This window comes from Mixophyes fleayi, chromosome 2, assembly GCF_038048845.1.
Source record: "Mixophyes fleayi isolate aMixFle1 chromosome 2, aMixFle1.hap1, whole genome shotgun sequence".
Lineage (NCBI taxonomy): Eukaryota > Metazoa > Chordata > Amphibia > Anura > Limnodynastidae > Mixophyes > Mixophyes fleayi.
The window spans coordinates 108,133,912-108,158,454 of record NC_134403.1 but is presented as its reverse complement, the minus strand read 5'-3'; the positions used below and the strand labels follow the sequence as shown (position 1 = coordinate 108,158,454).

Below are 24,543 nucleotides of genomic sequence, written 5' to 3'. Positions count from 1 at the left end.
ACACAGGAGCAAGGTCATTTCCGGCCACCAAAATCGCATACATTCCATCCACTACCACTCCACAGGCAACATCCCATCATGGGAAGTCAAGCGAGTCAAACTAGTACCCGTCCTGTCTATAGGACTTCAACACCAATGGGAAGCACAAGTATGCGACAATACACAGGAAGTCTGTCATCCCTGGAATACATTGAACATTTCCAGTTCGAACAGCTGTGACAGCTTTGATGTTTATATTTTTTTTACAAAAGTTTTATTTTTACATTTTTATATGTTTTATGTGTGCCCCATATTTGTTTAAAATATATGTTTAACTTTCCCATCTTCAGCCCATCTCTGGTCTACACACCAGAGATGGGTCTCATACCCTTCCTCCCTTTAGGGCTAAAGCAGCGCTTTCAATGTATCCTGGCATCAATCATGTAACTTTCCATCGTGAACCCATCTTTGTTATGCAGAGATGGGTCCTATACACCACCTGCCACCAAGCAGCACTTCCACTGTATGCTGGCTATATATAGATAGATAGATAGATAGATAGATAGATAGATAGATAGATAGACAGATAGAGATAGAGAGATAGATAGAGAGATAAAGAGATAGATAGAGAGATAGATAGAGAGATAGATAGGGAGAGATATATAGAGATATATACAGTGTTTATATATATATATATATATATATATATATATATATATATATATATATATATATATATATATATAAAACCAATCAGTCTCTGCTCTGATATGGGTCTCCTTAATTGGGTGTCCTTCTTCTGGATAAGTGGAGTGACAAGTTGGATCTGCTCCTGCAATGTGGGATCATTCATCGGTAGGAAATTCCTAGGGTTATCTAGATTGTTGTCCTTAGTCCAACTAGTCCGATTTTTTCTTCTTTTTTCCTTCCATGTCTGTGTTTTCAGTGTTCTTACCATTGCAAAAAACATGTGCTTTTTGTTGATTTATTGTGCCCATTATATTAAAATAAATTGTAATAAGTGTGCAGTTGCAAATGGAGTTTGCAGGTAGCACAGTGGCCTAGTGGTTAGCACGTCTGCCTCACAGCACTGGGGTCATGAGTTCGATTCCCGACCATGGCCTTATCTGTGTGGAGTTTGTATGTTCTCCCTGTGTTTGCGTGGGTTTCCTCCGGGTGCTCCGGTTTCCTCCCACACTCCAAAAACATACTGGTAGGTTAATTGGCTGCAATAAAAAAAATTGACCCTAGTCTCTGTCTGTCTCCCTCTCTGTCTGTCTTTGTGTGAGTGTGTGTATATATTAGGGAATTTAGACTGTAAGCTCCAATGGGGCAGGGACTGATGTGAATGAGTTCTCTGTACAGCGCTGCGGAATTAGTGGCGCTATATAAATAAATGATGATGATGATGATGATGGAGTTCACAAACGTACACTATACACAAACTGTACAAAAGAATGAATGGCAATAATGTATTTCCTTTTCCTGAATTTTATTTTGTGGGTGCTAAATACACTGAGTTACAGCCCTTTATTTAAATTTATTAAGCACATTGCTGCTGGGAGGCCATATATCTGCACAGTGTCACATTCTTTTGAGATGATAGATATGACAGACAAAAATCACAGCTCAAACGCTAAATTGTGTAAAAATTTTGTAAAATTTCTATAGTGTGTACGCATGAATCGACATCCCGGGATTTCAGTCGTTGGTAAAGTCGCTAACAATATCGCATCATTAGAAATTTTCTGTAGTGTGTACCCAACCTAAGATGAATGTAATCGATGTTTAAGCATCTTGCTTGTACATTCACCATGTTGTATGCAAGTCAAACCAGCTTGATGCAGGTCTAACGCAAGGAGGAAAAGGATGGTTGCAGGAAAAGTTTAGGATAAGAATTATATCTTCATTCAGTGCCTGGAGCCAAAAACAATTTTATCCACAAATAGACTGAAGGAGTTATATGCATTGATACCCTGCGTATGCTGTACGTTATTCACTTTTGTCTTTATTGATAATAAATGTGTGTGTGTATGTATATATACATGTGTGTGTATGTATGCATGTGTGTGTGTGTATATATATATATATATATATATATATATATAATTATATACATACGTACATGGTGTGTATGTATATATATATATATATATATATATATATACATATATATGTGTAATATATATATATATATATATATATATATATATATATATGGAGAAAAATTATGAGTTGGTGATATGTGGACAAAACCACGTTAAAAAAGGGCGCTTGCATCGGGAAGTAACGATCTTCCCCTGGGGAGGCCTGGGCTAGGCCCAAATGCATGACAAGAACCTTTTTAACACCTTAAGTAGCTTGATTTGACTAGAATGCATGAATATCATGCACGGGTTAACTTGTATATATATATATAGCAAACAAAAAAAGATATACAATTACCACATTACCACAGCGTAGATACAATTGAATAGACAACTGGTATAGATAATATGTAAAAAGTCCAGTTTTAAGGAATCAGTCCCGGAACAACACTTAGCTCGGTTAAGAGCGGCAGCCTCAGAAAACTTGTGACCAGATGGTTAGTCCGGATAACGATTGCAACTGCAACAGAAAAACAAGTAGGGCGCCCCAATGTGTAATATAATATATATAATTTGGGAAGACGTAATAAACTGCGTACCGTGAACATGTACTCAGAAAGTAATTGGTCACATGGAGGTTCCTCTTCAGAGGTAATCCCTCTCAATCTCCATCAGATGTAGCGACAATGCAGAAAAAAATGGAACAGAAACTAACATAGTGTAGTATTGTTATATAATAAACTGCACCAAGTCTGAAAATAATCCTCCACCAGGAGAAAGAGTGCTAGATCAGGTAGTGAACCCAAAAAGTGAATTATATAGCACACAGGTGCAGAGCGCATCCCTAAGTATATATTGTCTGCGTACCAGATAGTCAGAAGACCGCAGACTTTCTCAAACCATGAGTAAAAGACCAGGCAATTCCTCTGTCACAACCTCATCCAATGGCGGTAATGAGCAAGATTGATAAAGAAGAATGCAATGTAAAAATATAATCAATTTATTAAAAATTGAATAGCACAATAGTAACTCACATGAGGTACACCAAATAGCGCTGGTAGATGTCACAGCTCAACGCGTTTCGTCCCGGTACAATGGGACTTCCTCCCAGGTACAGGGGCTTGCATCTATCTAGGGCTCAGCCTCATTTCAACCCTCATTTCAATGTACACTATACTCACTTAATATTTCTTATTCCTCATTTCACCAGTCTAAGCTTACATTTATGAATGAGCCTATTAACGTCCTGAAAAAAGGGTTGCATATGCTTGCGATCTATATTTTGTAAGTCCCCTCTTCAATTGAAGCAGCAAGGACCATTGTGAATCAGTGCAGAGTTCTTTACCACACAGTTATAATGAATGTTGAACAGGATCAACGGATATTTAATTTTGTGCCTGTTCAGTGGTTAACATATAGTGCCATCAATCTAAAAGATACATGCTATCTTATGTTTAATGGTGCTTCTTACTGTATTTTATATACATTTGAGAGCTTTGGAGCTCCATGTATATACATTTTAGAGCTTTGTAGCTCCATGTATACTTGAATGTATGTTAGAACAATTTTTCCTTAAGTTACAGTGGTTCGTTTTGGTAGAAAAGTGGAACAAATAGTTTTGTTATGGCAATTTTATATAGAGTAAATGGTCAAATATAGATGATTATTTCTTTAGCCACTTGCAATTAGTATTGCCACAATTATTTGCCAAAAAATATAAGATGATATTAGATCCAGATTACAAAGATTCTAAAAGTGTAAAACAAGATCCATCAGCAGATCAAATGAGAGGTTTAAATGACATGAAATTGAAAAAAATCACAATCTGTCTCATGTCACTATACAACAGATATATTTTTTAAAATCTATATTCTTTTAATCTAGCTTGCTCTCAAGACTGCTCTACTTCTATTCCACATTATCCCTGTCCAGTCCCAGAGAGATCTAATACGAACCTCCCTGGCACTCAAAATTCAATTTAAGATATTCAGCATTGTTAAGATTACCAATATTTCCCAATATCTTATTCCCAATATCTAAAGGAATCCTGTTAATGTCATAGTGACTTAATCAAAAATTCTAGCAACCACCCAGCATTTAATGAAGAAGTGTTGGGAGGCTGCCGCATTTTGAACACAGCCCTTATAAAGCTATCAGGGGACAGCAACCAAATTTACCAGTTTCTATCCACACCTTTGATCCTGGTGTTGTCACCGACAGCATGGATTTCTGAAGGTGATGCGAGCCAGAACATCTTGACTGAATTACTTCCTGTCACTTTTCTTCAACATCTCAGAATTACATATGGAGTGTGAGAATATTGAAGCCAGAGTGTTGTTGCCAGTAGGTTAAGAACAGCTGTCTGTAAAGTCACCCTGATCTGAGAACCAGAACATTGTAGTTTAACTAAATTTTGGAGAAATTGTTTACTTGAAGTGAATTACATAAACTCTTTTATGAAGATATATTGAGAGTTTCTGCTTTTATAATGGTACATTTGTAGTGTTACAGGTTTCTCTGCAAAACCAATGGGAAAGAATTTGAAATAAAAAAGTCTGTGTGGTTTTATGTAGATAGTAAAATATTAGTTGTAAAAAAAAGTCAGATCTGCCTTTGGTTATAATTTCACAATTTTTAGCAGATATACACCAAAGATTACACAAAAACAGCATGGAAATTAACTATATGCAACAAATGTATATACTTTTTTAGTAAATATCAGATATCTGTTACTCCAATAAAAAACAAAATCTAGTCTAGAACTATAAAACAAACAATATATAAATAACTACATCATTTATAAATACATAAAAATACATTTATAAGTACATAAAAAGACATTTAGAAGAAACATTTATAAATACATAAAAAGAAGATTTTGTGCACAATATAATCAAATTGGTATAAGATCACTTGCCAATAGCAAGGCATTTCCAGCAGGTGAGACCCTAGCATCTGTGACAAAAAGTGTACTCAGGCAATGTAAGTAAAATCTTTACTGATTCTCAATTTTTGATGTGTGCAGCAAGTATGAGGGGAAGGGTCTGACTAACAATTCAAATTAGAAATCAGTGGTATCTAGGTGTGCTCCTTTAAATCAATGAGATGGTGTATTTACAAGTCATTAAAATCATTTGAGAAAGTGCTTCCAGTACAATGTTTATGTGACAACAAAAGATAGTCCGGCACTCAAAAACAACCACTATATAAATAACTATGTATCAAAAATAAATAAATAAATAAATATATATATATATATATGTGTGTGTGTGTATATATATATATATATATATATATATATACAAGTTAACCCGTGCATGATACTCATGCATTCTAGTCAAATCAAGCTACTTAAGGTGTTAAAAAGGTTCTTGTCATGCATTTGGGCCATAGCCCAGGCCTCAACCACCAACCACTCCCCACTCCCCACTGTCACCCCCGACAACCACCAACCACTCCCAACTGTCACTTCTCCTTCAAGAAATATATATATATTTTTTTTAAATCTTTATAAACACTTTTAACAATTAACAAATTAAAAACATCTTAGTATACCAAATTTCAGCCCTTTCTGAATTTTTTTTTCCACACACACTAAGAATTTAGTAGGTCAGTGTATAACTTCGCCCAGCAGGTGGCGATGCAGCTTGGTTTTATTTTTTCCACACACACACAGACAGACTAACACACACCACTAGACATTTATATTATAGATTTATGCATACATACTACTCAAATTGTTTTTGACAATAGCCATCTTTCCCTGTTTACTGTTTACATTATTGTCATGAAACGGGGTGCTGCTGGACTGAGCACTTTTTATTCATCACCCATTTCTTACTGTTTAATGTACTTTTTAATCCTTTGCCCAGTCCAAGTGTATACATCTGAACATTGGTGTATTATGTGTATTATTATTTGATGTTATTAGGTCAATTTTGGCCGCCTTGGTATTACCTGCAATATTGTGTGTATTAGAAATATAAATAATATGGCCATATTGTGTGAAAATAACATGACAGCAGAAGTCATTTTGCTTGTGTCAGCTAAGGTAATTACCACTTGTCTCAAATGTCCATTGTTATGAGGTGTGGCTTAGATCTCCTTGGAAGAGGTGTTAAATTCCACCTCCACAGGGAACCATCAGGAGTTGAGTGATTTCAATTACCAATATTATTTCTGTTTGCTCCCTATTGTCCACTAGTGAGCTATACAGACAGCCAGAAGCCGGACCCAGCAGGGGTCACTTGAGGGAGGACACATGAGGAGGTAGGGGTGGAGACTGGAGAGTGTGAGAAGCCCGCCAATTGAGACCTTTTGCAACTTCCCTGAGCATGCAGTTCCTAAAGTGGGGTTAGGGGGTAATAAAAGAGGATACCCTAGGAGCTGGAGATGGATGTGACTGACTTTGGCCAAGAGGTGTTGCTCTGCCAGAGAGGTGTGGAACCTATCTCACTGGATTTATTTGAACTGATTTCCTCACTTGTTGGATCTGCTATCATTAAGGGGGCTGTGCTCTATTTAATCCTGTTCTGCAGAATAAATCATCCTTTTATTTTTCCTCTAATATTGTGTCTGAGTGATTTGGGAACCCTGTATATTCACAAGTATAATGACAAATGATACCTTGTGAAACACAATTTTGCTTACCATGTGACCTTTTCTGCCTACTGCATTTAGCATAGTTTAATGAAGCCAATTGTTTAGTCAAAACTCGGGTGGGTCTCTTAAACTGGCCATATTGTTTTAAAGTCAGCACATGACTGAACCAGTAAAAAATTACATTCCACTATCCAACGATATTATCTTATATTCCATCATACTCTGATAATGTTTCCTTATGCATGGGAATTATAAAACACATTTTTTCATATTAAATAAACTTCTTTATTGAACTGTGTTGTATCCACTAATGAGACGAAGTAATAGAGAGGACATTTACTTGATTTTTCAGGTCTCTTTAAAACAATAAAATTTAAATGATGCAATAAGTATTTTATCAGCATTGTGCTGTAAAGGTAATTTCTGAGATGCCTTTTAGTAAGTCTAAAGTTAAGTATAATTAATTGCATCTAAGAACTATGGCAGATGGTTCAGCAACTTTCCGAACCATGAATTTATAATTTTACATAGATACAAAAAATTAATTGCATTGTTTACACACTGTAACAATAGTAAATTGCAAATATAGGTAATTTGTTAATCTGCACAAAAAATACTGAAATGTATTTCCGCAGTCACATAGTGTAAAATAAAAGTATGCACAAGATACAAATGTCACATTGTTAACAATGGGCTAGTGACACTCCTATATTGTGGAAACTCATGGAGTATGGTTTCCTTTGATGAGGATTAGTTGGGCTCACTAACTGTAGGAATATTCATGTAATAGAAGAAGGGCATCCAGAGCAAGCACATTTTTGCAAATAACATTTTGTTAATGTGCACTTTAAAGCTCCCTGCCCACTTTTCTCACTGTACCTTTTGGAAAATGCTATGTGTTAGAATGCAGAGCTTTCATTCAGGCCAAAATAATAAAACACATTTAGATATGAAAATATCCTTATTCAAGTCGCTTCTTGTATTCGTACACTAGTACCTTGTATAAAATGGTGTTTAATGGCAGGGGTTTTAATTTACGGTTATTTTCAAGCTGGTTGTTTGTTCTTTTGATAGTTAGCTATGGTGGCAGCTCCAGTTGGTTTTTATTATTATCCTACATATATAAAAAAAACACCAAACATTCACCAGAACTGTACATTGAGGTGATCATGATATAAGTATATGACATGCAATGACGTAAAACAGAAATTAAAGATTGCCCTCCCCAAATGAGATTACAATATAAGGATTGAGGGAACAATCAATATATAAGATAGTGGAATATAATTGGTGAGGAAAGTGTGTGGCTACTGCTAGGTAAGTGCATTATTATTTAGTAATATTAACACATCAGTTGGTCACTAGCATTTCTATACAGCTTCTGGTGGTCTGGTATGGTTAGAATGAGGGGAGACAGTGAAGGTGGATCCAGACCAGAAGATCTATTAGGCAACCTAGGCTCTCATCTAGGACCTTGTGGACACTGAGATTCCTGGATTACTCTAATCTGTCTTAACTAGGTGTTTTTTTTTACAAATGGAGGTGGTCCAAACCAGAATCTTACAGAGAACAGAATGGGGTCTTAATTAGGAACTAGTGGTGGGGACATAACAGATGAAATTGTCATTGAAAAAGTCTTAAAAAGACAGATATTTGCAACCATGACTGCCCTTCACCATTTATGTTAACTTAATCTTCTTCCTCTTCTCGATCTGAAAAAAAGTCTTTCACTTTTGAGCTGCACAAGCTACTTTGGTTATCTGCCAGCTAGGAGTAGTTGTGTTCTTTATCTTTGAATGTGCTTTAATAATCAGGGTTTTTATACTGGCAGAAAAGGGAATCATATTGGTATAATGAGCTTTGCCTTACACTTTTTGAATTGCATCAGTTTTGTCAAACATTTCCTTACAGACAACATTTTCTAACAGAGGGATATCTCTGAAGTAGGTTTTTTTTGCTACAAGCAGACACTTCAGTGAACCAGTGAGTACAATATGTCCTGGTGGACTTAAGGAAAGTGCACTACAAAACCCCAAAGAAGAATGGAGCATTTAGTTCATGTTACAGTATGTCATGGTATGTACAATGTAAGCTTTATATTTCACTATTTAACACAGCTCACAATTCCCTTGGTGTCTTTTATGCTGACATTAATAAGATAGTCAGCAATTACGTGAAGTAAATGAAGCCATTCCCCTCATCTATATAAGTGATTTCCTATTTTTGTAGCTTTTAAAGGGTCAAAGAACATATCTTAATATATCAGCAATTAAAGGGGTGTATAGCACAATTCTGAAAATGTACTTAGCAACAGAAGTGGTAATCACAGGGTTCAAAATGTTCTTTTGACTGCTGAATTTGGCAAGTTATACTGTACTCAGACCAAGCAGACAGCAATTAAATTATAGGAAACACATACGTTATGCTCTTATTTTAGACAGCGATATTTCTCATTTGGTAACACTTTGCATAATTTGAAGTATAAAAAGTTGTACTTCATTTTTTGTGACCTTTACCTACTCACTGAATATGATCTATGTTTTATTGCTATGTATCTGGTTTGTTCTGTATTTTTATGCATTGCTTAGCAAAATTATCATTGGAACTCAGCCTGTTTATTTAGCTTGTTGGCAGAAAACGGACACAGAGATTGGTATATATTGAAATAATTAACTTCTACATAAAAATTCACTCTTGAAATAAGGAAGGCTGTCAAATCGACAGTGACAGAACTACTAAATTTATTCTGAAATTGCGTAGCTGCAGAAATGACTCATTTGCTTAAAATATGATTACTTTCATTTCTAAATTTAGCTATTTTAATATTTCTTTTTAATAGACATCTTATAATGATTAGTTCTCAATTAATACATTGTTCAAATTTTAACATTTTTATATAAATACAAAAATTTGTGGGGGATTTCTCCCAGTTTTAGTTTCAGAATTCATATCCATGAAAGCTATATCTAACAAAGGATACTTATAGTAAGCACAAATATCATTCAGTGTGATTATCATTGACTTGTTTTTAAATATCCCACTGTAATGGATAGCCACTCAATTAAAGTACTACACACAGGACATAAGTACTTTTGTGACTTTACATCAGAAGTCTAAAATCTAAAAAAACATGTAATCCCACTGAAATATTCTCCTTCTTAGCATATGTGTGCCTTCATCTGCGGTTCTGAAGGTCGTCTTGTGATCCCCTGGTGGCCAATTTGGTTACCTACCAGGAAGAACATATTGCATAGATCTTCTCCTTCTTCCTCCTCCATGTTCCGCCCTCTTCCTCCCTTTTTTCTCTCCCTTTTCCCTCTTCCTCCCCTTATAACTGTAATCCCCTCCTCCTTCATCCCTTCATAACTGTATTCTCCATTCTGGCCTGCTTTTCACCTATCTCTACCCTTTGCAATCTGTATGTGGCATCATGACTTATCATCCTCTTCTGTTGTGTCTCTCTCCAAAGCCATCCACTGGCTCCCCATTCCTTCCAGACTACAATTCAAGCTGTTTACCCTCACCTATAAAGCCTTTTGCAATGCCTCCACCTCATACGTCTCCCGCCATGTCACAAAATATTCCCTAACTCATCCACTACATTCTGCTGACAACCTACACCTCTTCTCACCTAGTATCACCAAATTACACTTCTACCTGCAGGACTTTACATGCACTGCTCCCCACTTTTGGAAATCCCTGACCCAGCTGACAACCTTTCCCGCCAACATTCAATCTCTCAAGCGCCCATGTAAAACTTACCTCTGCCATTGTCTATTGGCAATATTTTTTCAAATTATTTTGTATTTTTCAAAATATTGCTAATATATAAAAATATCTGCAAAAACAATGTGGTCATTCCAGGTATTTATTTACATTTCTAAAGATATTTCCTTAAGACATTTGATATTAATATTTTTTGAAACTGATCAATAATCATAAAATTCACGTTTTTTTAAATAAAATAGCTACTAAAACATGTACAAATATATCATTCAATTTGTCTGGAGCTTATAAGAACATAAAATATTTGTGCTACGTTTGTGATTGTTGGGTAAAAAAATTTCCGACACACAACCTATTTATTTTCGGTAATCCCATTCAAGGACAATGCTGCCAGCAACTTTTAGACATCTTTTGTAGAAAATAGCTTCAAAATTACTGTAAATACTGTACAATTTAAAAACATCTCACGATCTGTCAAGGACTGATTACAATATTTCCAGGGATGGCAAAAAAAAATAGTCTCATTGCCCAACTGTGCAGGGAAATTGCTTGGTCATTGTGTTTTTATTGTTTTTTTTCCTGTGTCTCAAATGCACATAATTTGAGAAACTCAACTCAAAGGAATATTTTAATATTTCTATCTCCATTTTCATTTATTTGAACGTTTTCTTTTTTAATAAAATCTGCATTTATGACCATCATTTAGTTGTTGTAAAGCTCAGGGAAGTAAGGAGACAACAACTTTACCTGTATTTCAAGTGAATTTAAATATATTGGTTCATGTACACAGACAATTCAAATACATTCATATTATGATACTATAAGGGGCAAAAAAGTTGTTCAAATTGCTGGATGTAATGGATAATGTGACTTCTATGGTGGTTTTAGCATCCTGGCATTTGGACAATGAGAAAAGTCCTGCAATGCTCTACAACATTGGGAACTTTGAAAGTATGCATCTCAAGTCTTTGTTACTCATTTGAATAACTCATTAATAAAATGGAAACTTGTTTTGGGACTCTAGTGGATAAATAAATGGTGAATTCTCTCTGGATGAAATCATTCAATCTTCCCAAATCCATCCAAAATGTAGTTTCTCTACAAAATACAGAAATCTGCACAGCAAAAAAAAAAGTGCAAATACAATTTACATATTATGGGCCTGATTTAGAGTAGGACGGAATTAACACTTCAATCCTAAATATAAATTGCATACCGTAATTTACACAATATTTCAACTTCTATGGATTTTAAGATCCGTGCAACTCAGAATACTATGCAAATTGCACAAACACACATCTTTATCTGCCTTATGGGACGGTGTGCATGATACACTTAAGTTATCAGTCACACCGGCCCTGTAAAGCAGATTAATGAATAAAAATTATTGTAAAAATAAAAAGTGTGCTTCTCTCCCCCAAACAGCACTAGGGTTGGTTAAGCTGTTTGGTTCTGGAGGGGGTGTCAATATTTTTTTTAAAAATGTAAATAAAAATAAAATATTTTTTTAATACTGCAAAGTCTGTTGCACCAGTAGAAAGATCCCTCTCCTGATGGCCTATTTGCGACTGCTTCCAACTCAGCATAACATGTAAAGTGCGTGTACGTGCCTTTACATTGCTAGGCTCACCCACTAACTTCCCCGTTCCACCTCTCTAAACGCAGAGAGGTGCAAGGGCGAGATCCATCTTGGTCAGGATGCAAACTGAGATGGATCCTTGGCTAAAATGCTTTTTGCACTGATTAGTTGGACTTACGTCCAACTCTAAATCAGGCCCTATGTCACTAATGCTTGCTAGGATTTTTCCACTGCACATAAGATGCATTTATAAAATCTATAATATGTAAGTTTATTTAATACTTCTGGAAGTCTCATAAAACATATACCCTACAAACAGGAAGGCTCATTTACTAACATTGCATTTGGGTGCAAAATTTGCACTGCACCATAAAAACCAAAGAGCGATTAAAATTGAATGTAAATATAAAAAAAAGTAAAGCAGTTACATAAAATCCCCAATCCTCTTTTATCAGAGTAATAAGGCTGATCACTTTTGAAAAGTTGTAGATAGCAATTTATAGTGGTTAGCACTTCTGCCTCTCAGCACTGGGGTCATGAGTCTGATTCCGACCATGGCCTTATCTGTGTGGAGTTTGTATCTTCTCCCTGTGTTTGCGTGGGTTTCCTCCGGGTGCTCCGGATTCCTCCTACACTCCAAAATCATACTGATAGGTTAATTGGCTGCTATTAAATTGCCCTTAGTCTCTCTTGGTCTTTGTGTGTGTATGTTTGGGGATTTAGATTGTAAGCTCCAATGAGGCAGGGACTGATGTAAATGAGTTCTCTGTGCAGCGCCGTGGAATTAGTCGTGCTATATAAATAGAAGATGATGATGATGATGATGATGAAATAGGTCCAATAGGGTTCAAGCACTTTCCAAAAAAACAAGTGCAGGAACTGGGCTAAATAGTCTTGAGTCTCTGGTTCTATTTCGTTTTAAAGTATTCAGCAAATTAGAACATAGAGATATTATTCTATAACAGACCATTCTTATTTTCCTTTATTTGCAACCACCAGAGCATGGAGCTTTTCCTCCCTTCTTTTATTATCAGCAGAGCGGGGATGTGACTCACATAACACAGAAATATTTTATTTATTCTTTAGTAGACCACTGCACCAGGGGAAATGGGAAGAGCAGAATACAAAGTAGTAAGATAATTTATATTGACCAAACCCACTTTTTGGGTGGTCAGAAAGAGTTCTTTAGCCACACACAGTGCCATTGCTAACCAGATACAGTAGATTTACTGCTGGCTCATATATCTATACTTCATAAGTAACTTTACTTTTATATTTTTAAATTGTTCGACTTTGGCTGTCACTCACAGACAAATGGTGCCGTGAAGGGTTAGGAACCAAATAGTCTGATGGCCAGTGACACAATGGGCTAGATTTACTATCAGGCGCGTTTGTAAATCCGCCGACTTTCGGCGGATTTGGCGGCGGTTTAGCCATCGCCGGATTTACTAAGGCTAAACCCGCCGTCCAAACGGGCAAAAATGATGTTTCCAAACCCGCCTCTGTATACATCGCCATGACGGTTTCAACAATGTTCAACATACAAACAGCCGGATTTACTATTAGGGGGTTTATAAAGCCGCCGGAAAACCGCCATTCAAAAGACCAAAATGAAAGCGCTGCTTGTGAGCGGCGTGATGGTTCAAACAGTGTGCTGTTTCAGGTATTTTGCCAATCAGACCATAAGAGAAAGGCCTATTTCATGTCCAATGATTGCTCCATTAGGACTGTGTATAGAAAATGGGCAAAGTGTCATGAAATTTCAGGCTACTGTTTTTTTTTTTTTCCATTATTTTTTCACCCAGTATGATTGCATAGTAAAATCTCATTTCACCTTTCCTTTTCTAGTTGTTTTGTACTTTCCAAAAAACCACTAGAATACTGTTGCCTCAAAGAAACTAGGATGGGAATTGTTGCATTACATAGTTAACCCTTATTTTAATGCTAATGCAATCCACATGTGAAAAATGTTTTTTCTGCCTGAAGCAATCACAGACAATCACCGTCTATTGCCCAGCAGTTAATCATGATGCTTACAAAAAGGGCCCCTCATTATTTGGCAGGTGTGGGTTTGTTGGAGAATGGCTTTTGCAGGTAATGTGGTGCATTCTTGCCAGTGTATGTTTGCAGCTTTTTACCTGATGGAGGCAGAAAGGCGCCAGGAGGAGGAGGATGAACAGCAGTTGGCATCTGTTCCGCGGAGCCTGCAAAGACCCCGCACTCCACGTGCATTTTCAGTGCGTTTGAATCTGGAGTCTTTGGCTGATGTGGAGGTAGTACAAATGTTTCGCCTCAATCGTACTAACCTCATGGCACTGTATGAGCAAGTGAAGGATGATTTGGAGCCTACAACCAGCCGCTCTAATGCAGTGTCAGGACTACACAAACTACTGTGTGCAGTTCACTTTTTGGCAACAGGTTCCTTTCAATCTGTGTCCTCCAGAGTGATTGGCATAACGCAGCCGACATTTTCAAGGCATTTTGGACAGGTTTTAGGTGCCCTTAAAAGAGTGTGCCCTAGCTATATCAGCTTCCCCAGCCAGGAGTCACAGTGGCATGAGCTCAAGGGAGCTTTCTATAGGGTCGCAGGTATCCCTAATGTAATGGGTGCAATAGATTGCACTCATATTGCCCTGAGACCACCTCACCACAGGGCAGAGGTTTTTGTTAATCGCCATCATTACCACTCCCTGAATGTGCAGGTTGTCTGCGATGCTAACCAGCGTATATTGAGTGTTGTTGCAGGCTATCCTGGGTCATGTCATGATGCCTTTATCCTGAGACAGTCTACCCTTTATGCCAAATTTGAAAGTGGTGAAATGCCGGAGGGATGGCTTTTGGGTATGTACTTTGCATGTTTTATCTATCCCTTATCCTTGCTCAAATGGACTCACATATGCTAACTGCTGTACAACATGCTCAAAGTAAATGGGAGCTAACATTTTACTTTTATTGCAGGAGATTCAGGATATGGGTGTCGCTCCTGGCTCATGACTCCTCTGCTGCATCCTCAGACTCCTGCACAGCACCAATACAATGAGGCACACATAACCACTAGAGGTATCATAGAACGTACGTTTGGACTCTTGAAAACCAGGTTCAGGTGCCTTGATAAATCTGGTGGGGTGCTTATGTATGCACCTGAAAAGGTATCTGAGATTGTCCTGGCTTGCTGTCTGCTGCATAACCTGGCTTTACATCAACTTACCCCACCGATTATTGCAGTAGACAGTGAAGAAGAAGGGGTACGTGTCACATCTGGTGATGTGCAGAGCACAGAGGGCGGAAGGGAGATTAGAGACCGTCTAATTACAAACTACTTTACGTGTAAGTACATAGTATGAAAAACATTTTTTGCTACAAAATGTGTTTTATGTGAGTGCAATTTTAGTATTTTATTTTAAATGTTTTGTAAATTGGAACCTTTAAAAACAGGATAGTGTGTACTCCTCATGTGGTAAATATGAACATCCCTGGAATGTGACAGTCAGAGGTCAATGTTTAAGTGAAATTAGTGCATAGTTGTTAAAAAATCAGTATACTCTTGTTTAATGTGCAGAAAAGAAAGACTGACACAATAGAAATTTAACTGCATTTATTGCAGAACACAATAAATAATAACGTATAATGGTTATAGAAACTTGACAAAACATTAAACAATAAGAAACATTGTGCTAGCGTTGCCTTTTTGCAGGCATATCACTATGCTTGGTGGCACTCTCTCCCCTCCCTCGCCCACCCCTGGTGCGAGCACCTCTCCTTGGAGGAGTACTCTGTAGAGATGTGGTAGGAGTACTAGCGGCACTGGTGGAGGCCGATGAAAAAGGGGCCGGCAAGCGGGCAATCAGTTCCTGCTGGAGTTGGCCTGCCAGCCGGATAACATTGGCATTCCCCTCGCGAATGGAGGAATGCATGGCGTCCACAGACCCAGACATTTGGGCCAGCTGCACATTTGTCTGCTCCAAAGCGCTTGCCAGCCGGTTTATTGCAGCAGGGATTTGGCTCGTGGAGCGGTGTATTCGCCTCAACTGGGCCGCAATTTGTGACATGTGCCCAGTTTGCCTGTCCATGAACAATGTCTGTTGCTGCTGGAATGCGCCAATAGACAGCGCCATTTCTCTGGCTGGGTCCATAGTTTCAGGTGCAGGTTGGTGGTGTGATGGTTCAGCAGGGCCAGGTGAAACTTCCTGGAGGCCAGACACAGGGGCATCCACTGTTACCAGGGTGATGGTCGTTTGATCCTCTGGCTCAGGGGACATTTCCAATGACTCCGCCTGAGGTGGCTGGTATGAAGAGGGCCCTGTGTATGAAAAATGACGGTAAGTATATAGTATATAATAAGTTTGTATATTGCATTCTGAACACTGGATAGGAAAGAATATTCTTTAGCAACTACAGATTCTTTCACAATGTTTGCATTCCTGATTTCTAGTCCTATGCTACCTGCTTACGGATGCACTTATTATCCTTTTAATACCCATTATCATTTGGACTGTGTAGTACATGCTGGGTTATTTTGACTAAACTACATGCTATAAAAAGTGGAGATGTTGCCTATAGCAACCAATCAGATTTTAGCTGTCATTTTGTTGAATGCAATAAATAAAGTAAAGGTATATTCTGATGGGTTACTATAGGCAACATATCAGTTTAGTAAAATGTAGCCCAAACTTCTCATTGCAAACAATTAAAAAAAAAATTAAAAAAAATTGACAGCAACATTTGCACAGAAAATCAATTAACTCCATTATTTCTATCCTAAACAGAAATCACGCACCTGCTTGCTCGTCTGTGCCCGAATCTCTCGCTGAAGGTGGAGGTGTAGGTCTGGCACTGGGACTGAACTGCGGTCCTGGCGAATCTGGATGTATTAGAAAAAGCATACAATGTATTTCCATAAAAAACAATTTCCAAATATACTGTTTATTGCACAAATGTGTTTGCAATTTTTTTTTTTGCTATGAGAAAAAAAAAACCTTTACAAACTATTAGAGTCAAAAATACACTTTGAAAAACAATCAAAAAAAAAAAAACAAATAAGAAAAAACGTTTGCACAGAGATAAGAGGTTTTAAAAAGAGAAAAGCAGTTTTAAAAAGAAAAAAGGAGTTTTAAAAAGAAAAAAGCAGTTTTAAAAAGAAAAAAGGAGTTTTAAAAAGAAAAAAGCAGTTTTAAAAAGAAAAAAGGAGTTTTAAAAAGAAAAAAGCAGTTTTAAAAAGAAAAAAGGAGTTTTAAAAAGAAAAAAGGAGTTTTAAAAAGAAAAAAGCAGTTTTAAAAAGAAAAAAGCAGTTTTAAAAAGAAAAAAGGAGTTTTAAAAAGAAAAAAGCAGTTTTAAAAAGAAAAAAGGAGTTTTAAAAAGAAAAAAGCAGTTTTAAAAAGAAAAAAGCAGTTTTAAAAAGAAAAAAACATGTAAAATACTGTTAGGGTAAAAAAACCAAATAACTCACCAACTACTTGGCCAAAAGAGGGCGAATCGGTGTCCTGCACATTTATGCCCTCTACAATTTCAGCCGGCATTATCTGGCGCAGCTCCTCCTCGTACGTGGTGTACTCCATACGAAGTGGGGGGCCACCACCCGTGCGCCTTGTCGACCTCCTTTCCTGGGCCATCTTCTCTTTAAGCCTCCTCTTAATATCAGAGAAGCGCTTGCGGCAGTGTGCCACTGTCCGCTTCAGTGGGCCCACCGCGTTCACGGCCTCACAGACTCTCCCCCACAGTTGGTGACGCCGCCTTAGAGGAGTCCGGGCTGCCAGGTTCCCTAGGATGACCTCGTAGCAGGGAATGATGTTGTGCACCAACACACAATTCTCATCATGTGAGAAGCGCACATTCCTCCCTGTCTTGGTCTTCCTGCCCTGTCCTGTCTCCTCAACCTCTCCCTCTCCCTCCTCTGATCCCTCAACCTCCATCTCCCTCTCCTCAGCCTGTTCTCCCCTCCTATCTCTGGACATTTTTACCCAGAAGACAGAAAAACACAAAACACTGAAGGACTTACAAACACAAAGAACAAACTACACTACCTACAGACACACTCTCCACACAGTCACACACAAGTAACACAGACAGAGGACAAGTCAAATACAAAAAATACAAGACAGAAAATAAATGAGAAAATAAATGTACAAAACAGGAAAAAACCACAGGACTACTCACACTTCAATCAGATATCGCTCCACCAATCCACCAAACACCAACTCTCAGCAAACCACTATCCTCCAAACTCCTCTCACAAAACTCCTCTAAACCCTATCAGAGAAAAAAGTGTCAGGCCAGTGGTTTATATAGGGCTTGTGATGTCAAATCTCCTGAGTTTGAAAATAGCCAATAGTAACAGGCCAGGAGACAGGTGTAATTTTCAAAAAAACCGCCTTTACACAAAAGCGCCGTCATTTAAAGCAAAAGCGCCATGTTCTATTCAAAGCCGCCGGCGGCTTTGAGCATTACATCCCGCCGTTACATCGCCGGCGGCTTCAAATTGAAGCTGAAATGCGCCCATTAGTAAATCCGGCTGTTTGCAATGCAAACACGCCGGAAAACCGCCGCGATGCATGGCGGTTTGAAGCCGCCATGCATCACGCCTGATAGTAAATCTAGCCCAATGTGTTCAATGTGAAAATCTTCCACATTCAGTGGTGGCGGAATGCAAGTTAACCTAATAATGTCATGGTGACATCTCCAGAAGTTCCTTGTGTTGTGGGGACGTCAATGGCAGTGAGAAGCTCCTTATTGGATCTGCTTTGCTTCTAATATAAGTATTATCTGGATCTAAATGCAATTAGCTTGCAAGCTATGATTAGATCCAGGTAGAATTAAATCTAATAAGGTTAGTGTGCAGGGGAGATTTACCAACCTCTTCTTTGACTATATAAGGTCTGACACAAAAAAATAAATTAAAAACAATATAATTTGTGTAGACTAAGAAATAAAAAAAAGTTTCATGTGAAACTGGCAGACAAAACCCTCAGGATATTATGGGATTATTATAGTCATGTTTTAACCAATGCTACAGTCTGACACATATTAAAATCTGGTGCTTATATTGTAGAAAGGTTTCTATTGTATCAAAATAAATATTCTAAAGAGAGCATCATGTTACTGGCATGAAATAGAAACTGTTCAAGAATAATTTTAAAGCTTTTTGTACTGCTGAAAACAAATTCTATAGGATGAAATTAAAGCCTAGTTTCAATAGATTTCATTCTAATAAAGATCACAGAGAATGAAAGTGTTTTATGGGTAATGTAAAATTCTAGAAACGTTGAAGAAAGGTTATTGTTCTTTGTTCAAGTTGTTGTTATATTCTTTGCACTTATATGTGCTAAGTTGGCATCTTAAATCCAAACAGTGACAGGTGCCTAATTAGATACAACTAAAACAGTGAAATGTTTATTTAGAGTAACAAAATATTGTCCAAGAGATTTCCTCTGAGTAGAATTTAAAAGAAAAATCCCTACAACATAAACAAATGACTCTGGGCCCTGCTGATAAAAGTAAGCAAATTGTATTTGTGTTGTGTCAAGGCAAATAATGAATGTGCAGACTGATTAATCAGTCTTTGACAACTCATTTACATGTTGACTTAGTAGTCCTGCAACTTATTCTACAAACCAGAACTGTGTTTCAATGCATTTTACAGACCTACATATTGAAATAACATGAAAATGCACAGTAAAATAATAAAAAAAATAGTGATTAAATAGCAATGAAACATTAAATAATACATATTATTTAACATAATGTTTTGGTCATCCATCTGTAAATATACTTATGTACATCTATTCTCCTCCATTGATCTTTATGTCTGTCTACATGCACGGGTTACTGTATATTTATGCTTATAGCACAACTTTGTTAATTTACTGTAAATGTACCTAGTAAGTAGGGCTTATGTTCTAACATTGTCGACTACTATAAACGCCTCCTACTTGGCATTTCCCTCCACCCTCTAGCCCTGCTTCAATCTGTAATTGTTGCATAAGACTAATCTTCTTCTCTCACTACTTTACATTCCACATGGCACTCTAGAATTGCCTATCCTGGCTCACCAACTCCTCAAGAGTCCAATCCAAATTAGCCACTCTCATCTGCAAAGACTTCAAAAACACTGCCTCTTTATACATCTCAAACCCCATAAAAAAATTAAAAATTCTGCCTGCAAACATATACTTCCCTGACAAAACAACTTCCCCAAGATGAAACACACTTATGGAATTCCCTATGGGCCTCATATAATTTTAAAAAAAGTCTCAGAAATGCTCTCTTGCTCTCTCTCGCTCTCTCTCTCTTGCTCACTCTCTCTCGCTCGCTCTCTCTCTAGCTCTCTCTTGCGCTCTCTCTCTAGCACTCTCTTGGAGGGGTAGAGGACTGCAAATGAATTGGGATTAATAATATAACAAACACACATATGTTACAAGTGCTCACATGAGTCCACAGGATAGACAATCTTGATCTTAAGTAGAGATATGTAACTCACCAATGGCAAGGAATCTAAATAAACTCAAAAAACACAATACATAGTGTAGTCCATATGGATAAAGGAAAAGACATATAGAGAAAGTCTTTCAATCAGGAAGGAGAAGGTTCAAACCAAAGACTGCATATAGTGATATGGAGACCTAATCTACCAATGGACATATGCTTACAGGAATGATTCTAGTATTAGTCATCAATAATCTCTTCTCAAGATGAAAAATAATTCCTCTATAACATGCAGCTCCCTCGTTACATGAAAGAGGGATAAAATATATCTGGTGCATTACCTTGAATTAAAAGCAATATATAAAACAACTTTCATGCCCTTTTAAAACAAGAAGAGTTCAATCCGTAAAAATTGAAGATAAAATACCCCTACCAGAATATCCACAGTCATAAGCATAAATCAAGGAAGGTAAGTGGCACACCTGGGATATCCACCTCTACCAATATGTCATGGGCAGTAATTCTTGGTCAAAGGCAATGAGCAGAACCATCTGCCGACATGTTTCAACTCGATCCAAAGTCTTTATCAAGGTTCATATGTTTCAAATTTATCACTAGAGGATATTACCATCCATACTTTGGTAATACTCTATCCTGATGAACCATTATTTTAATGTAAGAAGGGTAGATGACCGCCATCGAACTGAGATTACTGCCTTAGCTGCTCAATTGAGTCAGTTTAGAAGTGATTTTTTTCACATTGGGATATTGGCATACTGGTTTTGTGGAGGAGCCAAAAACATGGGTTCTCCGAGATTTCACCTCCCAATATGGTTTTTGACAAGGAAAGAACACCGTTCCAGAAGTTACTAAATTTAAGACACTCCCATCATATGTGAAGAGGTGTGCCCACATCATTGCCACACCTCCAAAACGAGTTAGGAACTTCAGTGTAAATTTGTGCCAGAAGACTTGAGCAATGGTACAATCTGGTTAATACTTTATATTGAGTTTCTAGAACCATTACTCTAGTTGAGGCAGCCTGGATGGCACAAAGGATGTTGGTCCAGTCATTTTCCTCAATAGCCCCATTTAGGTCTCAATCCCAATCTCTCATGAATTTCAGAGGGGTGTCAAACAGGTTTTCCATTAGCAATTTATAAATCTGTTATATTAAGTGTGATGGACAAGCAGAGGATGAATAAGTAGATTTGTAAATCATGGGCGCCCTTCCAGTTTCCTCAAGCATAGGAGCAGAGGTTAGGACATGCTTTAACTGGAGATAGTGGCAGATTTCTGAATTAGGCAGCTGCCATTTTGCATGAATATGGTTGACTGTAATGTTAGGGTTCACCCTGATGGCTCTCGCCATAACCTCCATACAGAGGACAAAAATGAGAGGTGAAAGTGGGCATCCATGCCTGGTCCCATTACTAATCTCCACAGGGTCTGAAAAGCCACCATTGATTCTAGTCTTTGCTGTGAGGCAATTATAGAGAGCCAGAATTCTGAGGAGGCTTAACGAGTCCAATCCCATGTGTGTCAACACACTTTGTATACACCTCCAGTCTATCCTATCAAAAGCCTTTTCAGTGTCTGTAGATAGGAGCATGGGGGGGTAGTATAATGTGAAGCTACATGGACTATATTAAGTCTGTAACTTTAGTGGTGTTGTCTCGAGCCTAATGGCAGGGGACAATACCCACCTGATCTGAGTGAATCAGTTTTAGAAGAAGTACCTATGATTTTCGCATATAGCTTCACATCTAAAATAGAGATATTGGTGTGTAGCTGAGACACAGAGATGGATTCTTTCCCTCTTTAGGAAACATAGTGATATGTGCCTCCAGACTGCTTTGAAAAATGGGTGTTATCTGAAATGGCATTGAAGGCTAGAGTCATCAGGAGAACCAGTTGATCCTTAACATTTTATAGTATGCAATGGGAAATCCATCCGGTCCGGGACTCTTCCCAGTTGTAGAAGACTTAATTGCATTAACTATCTCTTTTGGAGAAGGGTTGTTCTATAAAAACTCTGCAAGCCTCGAAGTGCATGGGAAATTTTTATTTTGCCAGGTAGGAAGCAATTCGATTTTTGTCTAAGGGCAGGGTCCTCTTGCAGTAGGTGTAGGGATAGATTGTATAATTTAGTATAACAGGAGTGAAACGCAGTTGCAATGTCAGTGGTCAACTGGCATTCCCTTTCCTGCTCATCTTTTATGGAGCTTACATAGGTCATGGTTCTTTGAGCCCTCAGAGCTCTGGTAAGAAGTGTGCCTGGTTTATTCTCACATTGAAAATAAGACTGTGACAGTTGCGAAAATCCAACTTTACCCTGTAATTGAGAAGTTTGTTTAGCCCTTCCTGGTCTCTGTCAGTTCCGTCAAAGTTGTCCCGGACATGGAGGACTTGGGTCTAGTTTCTAAGTCTAAGGGGTACAATGCAGCGCCGCTTGAAATTTAATCGCCGAACACGCGGGTGTTGAAGAACCCGCATGTTCATACATTTACCCCTAAGAGTTTTTGGAGATGGTATTTGTAGGCTTCCTTCTGCTACTTCATAAAGGAGCCTAGCTGAATTAGCTTACCCCTGAGGACACACTTATGAGTCTCCCAAACAAAGACCTTAGAGGCAACTGGAGTGCCATTGAGAGCAATATACTCCTCAATAATCTGAGCTTGTATGTCGGAAAAAGGTAAGCGCTTGCAGAGGAGGATGAAAAATCCCAAAGTTTTCCCCTTACTTTTATTACTAATATAGAACAATGGTAAATGGTGGTTGTGGAAGTGGGGAGCTACCCCTGTTTAAAATGGGTTTCCTGGACAAGGACAACATCTGCTTTATCCCTCAAAACTAAGAGGATTGTATATATTTTTTCAGGGGTGTTGAGTCCCTTGGCATTTAGATAATTTTAAGTTGGGTAGTCATGGTGGGTTAGTAGTAAGGGGGCTAGTTGCAAGTGACATATTAGAACCACTAATTGACTGTGTGTGAGACTTGGATCCCAAGGTGATGAGGAGATGAGGGGGGGGAGGTTGGGAAGAGGCTTCAGTGGAATGAGGGGAAAGGGTAAATAACACAGCAAATGATTAACCAGGGCAATAACAGTGAAACATAAAAAAAAACACTCCTGATAAGTGTGAATAAAAGGAACATTTCCAGTCTCAGGAAGAAACTAAATTGGTAGGGGAGATCAGTGGTGATCATTGACAATGACAGCTATTGAAGCAAACAAGAGCATCTACAAGTCATGTGAAACCATATTGCAAGAGAGAGCTACAATATAATTCTAAGTAACATAACAATTAAAATTCAAGGATATTTGAAGGTCAAGGTATATAGCCCTAAATGGGGAAATAATAATAAGTCTAACTAGAAAAATGTGAATTGGTGTATGGAGTATGCATATAGACATGAATAGAAGATATGAGCAGTGCGAGCAGAACTTAGTATACTTATAAATTGTAACAACTACAAAAGGGGAAAGTAAAACCTTCCTGATAAATAACCTTACATAACAGTACAATATTGCCTTGCCAGTCTTGAGGAGCTCACCATCTCCATAAACCTAGAAAAGAAAACAGGGTGGGGGGAGGAAAGAGCACACAAAAATGTATCAATGCATTCCGCAATCTTTGAAGGTTCTGTAAGGCAGATTAGGAACTGAAGAAGACATTTGCAAATGAGATTTGAATCTGGCATTACAGTCAAATATCTCTGGAGAAGGTTGTCTTCCTATTTTTTTTTTAGAAGATCTAACTATTTGCCAGGTTTCATCATCTTGATGTGGGACAGACAGAAAATGTTCCTGCTACCCAGTTAAAGCCACCTACTTGATATTTAGGATAGAATAAAATCCATCCAAATCTGAGGACACGTTTAGGGTGATCGATTTCCCATTTTGGGTGACCTGAAGATTGAGCAGGAAACCCCTTCTGTACTTCATGTTGTTTTTGCGTAGGACCTCCGTTAGCAATTTAGGCATTCTGTACTGTTGGAGGGTGAGCCACGAGACCTCTTGGTATATTTGAATTCTATGACCATCGAAAACAGTGCCATCTAGGCGTCTTGTGTTTTTAAGAATCTCCTCCTTTTCCATGTAGTAATGCAAGCGACAGATCACATCTCTGGGTCTGTTGGTTGGGAGACCCT

At 37.9% G+C, this 24,543-nt stretch overlaps 2 protein-coding genes across 4 annotated transcripts in view; one reads left to right on the top strand and one right to left on the bottom strand.

Annotated features, from left to right (window-relative positions):
- Positions 1 to 17,882, bottom strand: part of LOC142140576 (uncharacterized) — a 71,777-nt gene extending 53,895 nt beyond the window's left edge. The window contains exons 1-3 of the mRNA XM_075198284.1: positions 17,420 to 17,882; positions 16,751 to 16,834; positions 15,713 to 16,273 (exon numbers count right to left, since the gene is read on the bottom strand). Of these exons, the coding sequence (XP_075054385.1) occupies positions 15,713 to 16,273; positions 16,751 to 16,834; positions 17,420 to 17,882 (1,108 nt within the window). The remainder of the gene's footprint in view (positions 1 to 15,712; positions 16,274 to 16,750; positions 16,835 to 17,419) is intronic.
- The window catches only part of PCDH9 (protocadherin 9), a 1,670,245-nt gene that overhangs the window by 1,535,808 nt on the left and 109,894 nt on the right, over positions 1 to 24,543 (top strand). The gene's annotated exons all lie outside the window — the stretch shown is intronic.